We start from the raw sequence: 8247 nt of genomic DNA, 5'->3' as shown, positions 1-8247 counted from the left end.
TACACATGCAAGATGTTTTAAAGCACTTTAGGCCTGTCAATTAGCATTCAATATGATTTCTGCCCTTAAAACGCTGCTTTGCGTCAAATCCAGATTTTTCCTGGGGACTTTTGACGTGTATCCCACTCCGCCATGCCCCCCTCCAGGTGTTAGACCCCTTGAAACATCTTTTCCATCACTTTTGTGGCCAGCATAATTATTTTTTTTTTCAAAGTTCGCATCCCCATTGAAGTCTATTGCGGTTCGCGAACTTTAACGCGAACCGAACCTTCCGCGGAAGTTCGCGAACCCGGTTCGCGAACCTAAAATCGGAGGTTCGGCCCATCTCTACTTAAGAATAGCTATTAGAAAGACATTTCTGCAATTTGCATACAAGTGCGGATACAATGCTTTGCTTTTTGACTGCTGTTGCTGGATCGGTGCCCTAGGGATTATGCACTGTTTCCTAGAAAAATATCAAAAATATTGCAGAGGGGTGAGTGGTGTCCACAAAGTGTGTTGTAGCACTCAGAGCAGGGACAAGGTCCTCCAGCACCTAAGGCTGAGACACCAAAGTGCGCCCCTCCATCCCTCCCACCCCAGCTGTCACACACTGATTGCTATTAGACTAAGAGGCACCCCAGGGCCCACAACCTCCCCAACACCTTAATATCTAGTTATCTGGCTTGCAGTCACTGCTATGTATCCCCTTTTCTTATTTCTTTCTGCTTAATACACAATTAGGAATGACAGCTGAATGAATTGTGCGCCCCCTCCTACACTGCGCCCTGAGGCTGGAGCCTCTCCAGCCTATGCCTCGGCCCGGCCCTGGTAGCACTTATTAAATTGCTCCCTTTCTCTTAAAAACTCATCTGGACTTAGTATAGCTAAACAAGCTTTTCAGATTAATTTAGGAGATGATCTAGCCACCAGATTGGATGGTTAAGGCACGTAGAAGAGATATCGGCGCGGGAGACTTGGGCGCAGGATACAGCCGGTATAGGGCTGATCCTGCTGCTCCACAAGTTCCCGGCCATATTAAATACTATTCCCCCTCCAGGCCGCCATGGATGGTGGGGAATGAAATAATTTGGCTTCCAGCAATTGCTAGAAACCGAATTATTGTGTTAAAAAAGTAACTTCAGCTCTGTCTTCTGACGGCGTCGAAGTTACTCCCTGTGCGCTGCTGTAGCCGTAATTCCTATTACGGCCTATGGTGGCACTGGCTGCCCCCAAGTCTCCTGCGCTGGATTCACCGTGTTTGGGTTAAGGCTTCATACACACTCTAGATGTATTTTTGGTTGTGGCTGCCTTTTTCGGGCCACTTCTGCTGATAATCTAGCATGTGTATGGTGGACCCCCTGGATCATCTCATCTGAGCTCAGGCCAAGGCCATTGTTCACCTTATTCCTCTTGCTCATGTGTACACCACTCAGCCCTGAATTATCACCCAGGAGATCTTCTGGTTGGACTTGATGGACAGATGCATTTTTTCAACCAAACTAACAATGTAATTATAATAAGTCCTGAGCCCAGCAGGCAACAATCCTCGCACGGGCGACTGAGGATTGTCTCGTATGTTTTACTCATTGACCCTGACTGAATAACCTCTGGTGCTCAGAAATTGCTACTAGTAGGGAAAACTAAACCTGCATCTAAACTATTTTTTAAAAATAGCCTGCAGGAAACATGCTTACCCCATCCTCACATTTCTGGTAACTCTAACTTACTCTTCATTTTGCAAGCAATCTGGAACTTCTAGACTGTGACATCTTGACTTTTTGACCATGAGAAGACCAGGCCCTAGTGACCAATCACAAAACCTTAGAGACCTCAGAGTCATCATGTAGAATTATGGGTCACGTTCCGCAGCTCTTCTCCCTGCAGTCATCACCCTTGACCTCCCCGGAATAGAGTATCAGTCACCTAGTGCACTTATTACGTTGGACGTGTTGTGACGGGATATTAATGAGGAGGAAGGAACTCGTTCAACAACTTTGACTCATATATATATATAAGATGTCTAACACATATTGAATACCAGTCAAAATACAAACTTCAGCAGAAGCACATAGACATCTCCAGCCGCCAAATGCAAAATCTCTTTCTTTTTGTTGTGCTACTGCTGTCACACAGAGGTAAGTACCTGACTACCAACCTAAATCTTTTCAGCTGTAGGCCAAACAAGGTCATTCCATATAGCAATGCTCATGTTGCATAGTTTTCTTGCTTATTGATGTAATTTTTTTTTGTTGTCTAGTGTTTGCAACAATGATCTAAAGCTTTCTTAAATATATTATTTTTGTGCTGTTGGTGTTCGATTCCGGGTTTCCAAACTCGGAAATCTAAATGACACCAGACATCACACTACAGTACCTCAGCTAGTGGACAGAGTCATGGGGTTGCAGTCCACGTCACGGTTCACGTTATTCCAATGCTCTGGATTCTCCTGAAGCGTGGCATCAACAGTATGTGAGTGACCTCCCCATGACCCTCTCCACTAGGCAAGGTTCTAAAGTGTGGTGCGTAGCATAATTTGGATTTCCAAATTAGGAAACCTGGTTTATATTGTGAAGTGGTGTTCCTCGAATTGAATTGATGTATGAGTATCCTCTCACCTCTTGTCTGAGAAGAGAGCGGGATCAGGGGCAAATGGGGTGATTATCCCAACCCTTCAGTCCAGAGATGGGGAGGAGGGTACGCTGGGCAGGAAGTACATCACTGGGATTCCCTGGGATTCCTGTCGGTCTGTGCATGTGCAACGGGATGCATCGTGCTCTGCCGTTTAATAGACTTCCACTACCCCAAGCATGGTGCATTAAAGGAACACAATCAAACCAGGTGTTCTAAAATGACAATGTACAAATAATGTCTAAGTAGCTGTGTAAACATTTTCCTACTTTTCATTATTATCAGAGGCAAAAGTTTTAATTCATTGTATGTAGAATTTAGCTCTATTGGAACAAATCATTCATTAAATGGGGTGTCTGCTTCAATGCACAAGCCAGTATTGTTTTTTTGCATATCAGACTACAAAGTATTTTTCTCTGAAAGCAAAAAAAAAAAAAGTATGAAAAGCTGTGGTGTCACATACAATCACAAATGTTTATAACAAGTTACATTTCCTCTACTCTCTGCAGACACTTCAGACAGAGACACAGGGCATAGGAAGCTGCTGAGAGCTTTCTCTCACACACAGGGTTAACAGATGCCCTGTGAGGCAATTCCCCCTCAACTCATGGCTCACTCTGCTGTCAGAGTAGAGCAGACTTGCCGTCAGTTAAGAGTGAAATAATTTGATACAGTAAACAAAAGAGTTAAGCAAGTGAAAAGTATTCATCATTATTTACCAACACTTCAGGAACTCTATCAATCCCAGGTAAAAAAAAACAAAAAAAACAACATGTTAATTGATAGTGTTCCTTTAAGTGCAGTGCTGCAGCCGTTGCACCGAATTCGATACTTCCAGTGCACCACAACGGACCGCAGTAGATGTGAAAGTTCCATAGACTTTCAGATCGGACATGTGGAAAACAATCGTCCAATTCCTGTCAGATGGCAAATTGCATTGTGTGTGTACTTAGCATTAGTTATAGTAAAAGTCCTCCTGTTCAATAACCCTCATCCTCTTCCTCACACCAGCCACAATTCTTTTCAAAAATAAAGTGCAGGTTACTTTACAACTGAAGTGAGAAGAATATGTAAGGCTGCCATATTTGTTTTCTGTTAAACAATACCAGTTGCCTGGCAGCCCTGCTGGTCTCTTTGGCTGCAGTAGTGTCTGAATCACACCAGAAACCAGCACGCAGCTAAACTTGTCAGATCTGACAATAATGTCAGAATCACCTGATCTGCTGCATGCTTGTTCAGAGTCTGTGGCTAAAAGTATTAGAGACAGAGGATCAGCAGGACAGCTAGACAACTGGTATTGCTTATAAGGATAATAAATGTGGCAGCCTCCATATACCTCTCGCTTCAGTTGTCCTTTAAACGTGACAGTACTTTGCATCAAATGTTTATCTATAAACGTTTTTGGATCGTGGAATGAATCATGTAAGTTTCCATTAATTCTTATGGGGAAATTTGCTTTAAATTTGCTTTAATACAAGATGACATTTGGATTACAAGCATGCTTCAGTAACTAATTATGCTCGCCATCCAAGTCTCCACTGTAATTATAAGTGAATGCAAATTTTATTGTAATTTCATTTCAAGATGTGAAATTCCTCACCACAGGAAATACTTACGGCAAATTCTATGCATTTAAAATAGTGCTTGGATGCTTTCCAGACCTTGAAGGGAAATCTCGACTATGACAAGACAAGGCATAGAACGTTTATACTGTGCTTTCCTCCTGGTGGACTAAAAACACCAGAGCTGCTGCCACTAGGGCACACTCTATAAGCATGCAGTGCTAGTGAGTCTTGCCCAAGGTCTCCTTACCGAATAGGTGCTGGCTTACTGAAGAGGAAGAGCTGAGATTCAAACTCTGGACTCCTGTGTCAGAGGCAGAGCCCTTAAAGGACGACCGAGGGGACGTGTGACATGATGAGATAGACATGTCTATGTACAGTGTTCCAAGCACACAAATAACTGTGCTGTGTTCCTTTTTTTTCTTTCTCTGCCTGAAAGAGTTAAACATTCAGGTATGCAAGTGACCGTTTCTATCCGGGTCGGGACTGGGTCAGACTATAGCATAACCCCCACTGATAAGTAATTACAGCCATAAAACACTTTCCTGTCAGTAAATGGCTTATGAAAGCGGAAAAGAGCTGTATTTATAAAGCGCCAATATGTTGGCGCTTTATAAATACAATAAATAAATAGTTCATAGATTTGAGCTCTAACATACTTCAGTTAAGGTGTCATTGAGCAGAGACAATGAAACTCCTCCTACTCCTAAAAATGACTTTGTTTTTAGATATCACAGGGTTTTCTTTTATATTTAAACATTTACAAAGTAGGTTGAAGGCATATTCACAGTGGGACGTTGCGTTATAATGTGACGCTAAAGTCGCAACGTCTCTGCGTTCAGAGGTAACGCACTGTAAGCAGAGAGTTACCACAACACAACGATAACGCCTGTAAACGGCCCATAGGATTATCATTGCAGTGTGTTAAGCTGTGTTATAAGACTTTATAATGCAGCTCCGCAATGTGGCACTGTGAATGAGACATCAATGTTTTATTGTCTGTAATCAGTGCCAGCTTATTAAAACCACTTAACGACCAGCCAACGCCGATAGGCGGCGGCTGGTCGCATGTGGGTTTCTATGGAAACAACCGTTTCCTGTCAGTTCACGGCGGGGAGCTCTGTGAACAGCCTGCGAGCCTTCGATTGCGGCTCGCAGGCTAAATGTAAACACCCGGGGAAGTAATCCCCGGTGTTTACATTTTATGGCGCTGCTGTCACAATCAGAGGCCAAGGATCGCCGTCCTGTACCGGCCATAGAGAGAAGGGGAGGGACGGAAGGAGAGAGAGGGGGGAATAGCGCTGCAGAGGGGGGCTTTGAGGAGCCCCCCCCCGCTAGGCACAAGGCAGCGGCGGCGATCAGACCCCCCCCAGCAGGACATCCCCCTAGTGGGGAAAAAAAGGGGGGAAGTCTGATCGCCCTGCCTGCCACCTGATCTGTGCTGGTGGCTGAAGAGCCCACCCAGCACAGATCATTGAAAATTCAGCTGGTCCTTAAGTGGTTAAGTGTCCCAGAGTTATTATTATTATTAGTATTTACATATAGCGCTGACATCTTCCGCAGCGCTGTACAGAGTATATTGTCTCATCACTAACTGTCCTTCGGAAGAGCTAGCAATCTAGTCCCTACCATAGTCATATGTCTATGTATGTATCATGTAGTGCATGTATTGTATTCTAGGCAGAGCTGGTTTAAGGCTGAATGGGGCCCTAAGCGGACTTACAGATTGGGCCCCCCCCCCCCCCTCCGATATGCAGCTAACCGAGTAGCCAGCATCTTACCTACTATCAGCCGCTCCCTGGCTGGAGCCCTCCCGTGCTGCAACTCCTCCCAGCACTCTGCTGACGATACAGCACCATGTGATCCAGCCCAGACAAACGAGCGAGCCAGCAGCATCCGTTGCTATGGTGATGTGGCCACATGCGAGCCCCGCTCTCTCCAGCCCAGCCTGTACAGTCAGACATAGACTGATGATGTCAGCAGCATGACGCACGCTGCTGACATCAGTCTATGTCTGACTGCACAGGCTAGGCTGGAGTGAGCAGAGCTGGCATGCGGCCCCATCACCATAGCAACGGCCACTGCTTGCTTACTCGTTCGTCTGGGCTGGATCACATGCTGCTACTGAGTCAGCAGAGTGCTGAGAGGAGTTGAGGCAGGGAGCGGCTGATAGTAGGTAAGATGCTGGCTCCTCGGTTGGCTGATGGGGCCCTTAGACTCTTACTGGGGTCCCAAGCTAATGCTTCATTTGCCTGGTCGGTAATCCAGCCCTGAGTCCAGGGACAATTTAAGGGGAAGCCAATTAACTTATTTGTTTTTTATTTGGGATGTGGGGGGAAACTGGAGTGCCCAAAGGAAACCCACACAGACACGGGGAGAACATACAAACTCTTTGCAGATATTGACTTGGCTTGAATTCGAACCAGGGACCCAGCGCTGCAAGGCGAGAATGCTAACCACTATGCCACAGTCCTGCTAACCACTACACCATCGTGCAAAATAGGTCAATACGTTGTATTTATTCATTTCCGGGTACAAGAGTTCACTTCCTGACTGAAATCAGGAAGTCTAAAAATGTATCGCTCCACTAAAGCGCTTAGAACATGATGGAAATTGGAATTGATGGAAAGGAGGCTCACCCCCCTTCCCAAGTGCCTCCCTCCTGCCTTATCTATGCAGTCCCAGGCGGACTGTCAATGAGAGGTTACTCACCCAGGTCTTGGCATTCCACTGACTAGTCCCGTAAAGGGATACTGTAGGGGGGTCGGCGGAAAATGAGTTGAAGTTACCCGGGGCTTCTAACGGTCCCCCGCTGACATCCTGTGTTGGCGCAGCCACTCCCTGATGCTCCGGCCCCGCCTCCGGTTCACTTCTGGAATTTCAGACTCTAAAGTCTGAAAACCACTGCGCCTGCGTTGCCATGTCCTCGATCCCGCTGATGTCACCAAGAGCGCACAGCGCAGGCCCAGTATGGTCTGTGTCTGCGCAGTACACTCCTGGTGACATCAGCGGGAGTGAGGACATGGCAACGCAGGCGCAGTGGTTTTCTGACTTTAAAGTCAGAAATTCCAGAAGTGAACTGGAGGCGGGGCCGGAGCATCGGTGAGTGGCTGCGCCAACACAGGATGTCTGCGGGGGACCATTAGAAGCCCTGGGTAAGTTCAACTCATTTTCCCCCGACCCTCCTACAGTATCCCTTTAAGTCGGGGGCAACTCAAGCTGCCTAATACTTTGGGGCACCTGTAGCTACAGGCAAGTGAACTAAGGCAGAAGTGACAGCTGGTGCAGCCAGCACACTTATACTTTCATGGAGGGGGAAGTCTAGCGTGCAGGATATCTGTGCCTATAGGCTCCTGTGATGTAAATCCGGGCCTGATTATGCAGCATGGCGTTTGATTTTTTTCCATGCTTGCAAATCAGTAGGCTCCATTTCCCCATCTGAATTTGCCCTTAGGATTTTGAGTTCCCTTCAAACCTGCAGCTATACTGGTAAAATTATTCAGTGCCCTGACTTAGCACTGGGCATTTTGTGGGTCATCTTCAGTCTTGAAAAAAAACGGTCCGATAGCGGTAAAATTGCAAAAAATCACGATCGTGGCTATTTTGGTGCAATCTTACCATGATTTTAATGTCCACAAAAATGACCCTCAAAACGCTCTCCGGTGTGTGTCTGGGCCCTAATCATTTTGTTTACTATACATTTTTTTGCCACGTTTACAAAAATAAATCGTTAATGTTTTAATATTTTTTATTTTTCAGTCTGTGGACATCCATTAATACAAGATAGGATTGTGGGAGGAGAGAACTCCGAGAAAGGGCAGTGGCCATGGCAGGTCATCATACAAGAAGGCGACCGTTACCCTTGTGGAGGGTCACTGATCGATAAGTCCTGGGTGTTGCTGGCTGCCCATTGCTTTGAGATGTAAGTACTTATCCATTTATCCCTGCCATACCCTGGCCTGTACCTCACTTCCATCTCATGCTCCATTTACAGTAGCTTCTCCATCTTTGGGCTTGAACAAGTGCAATGATAACTGTTAGAGGCATTCAATAAGATGAAAATAATTTTGAGTTG

General features: G+C 45.8%; 1 protein-coding gene across 1 annotated transcript in view; it reads left to right on the top strand.

Moving 5' to 3' along the window:
• Positions 1-2034: 2034 nt before the first annotated feature.
• Positions 2035-8247, top strand: part of LOC137524308 (serine protease 27-like) — a 33072-nt gene continuing 26859 nt past the window's right edge. The window contains exons 1-2 of the mRNA XM_068244023.1: positions 2035-2117; positions 7932-8094. Coding sequence (XP_068100124.1) covers positions 2072-2117; positions 7932-8094 — 209 coding nt within the window. The 5' untranslated portion in view covers positions 2035-2071. The remainder of the gene's footprint in view (positions 2118-7931; positions 8095-8247) is intronic.

Source organism: Hyperolius riggenbachi, chromosome 7 (genome assembly GCF_040937935.1).
Source record: "Hyperolius riggenbachi isolate aHypRig1 chromosome 7, aHypRig1.pri, whole genome shotgun sequence".
In the NCBI taxonomy this organism is placed as follows: Eukaryota; Metazoa; Chordata; class Amphibia; order Anura; family Hyperoliidae; genus Hyperolius; species Hyperolius riggenbachi.
Note: the sequence above shows the minus strand (reverse complement) of the source record. Positions and strands in the feature narration are given on the sequence as shown.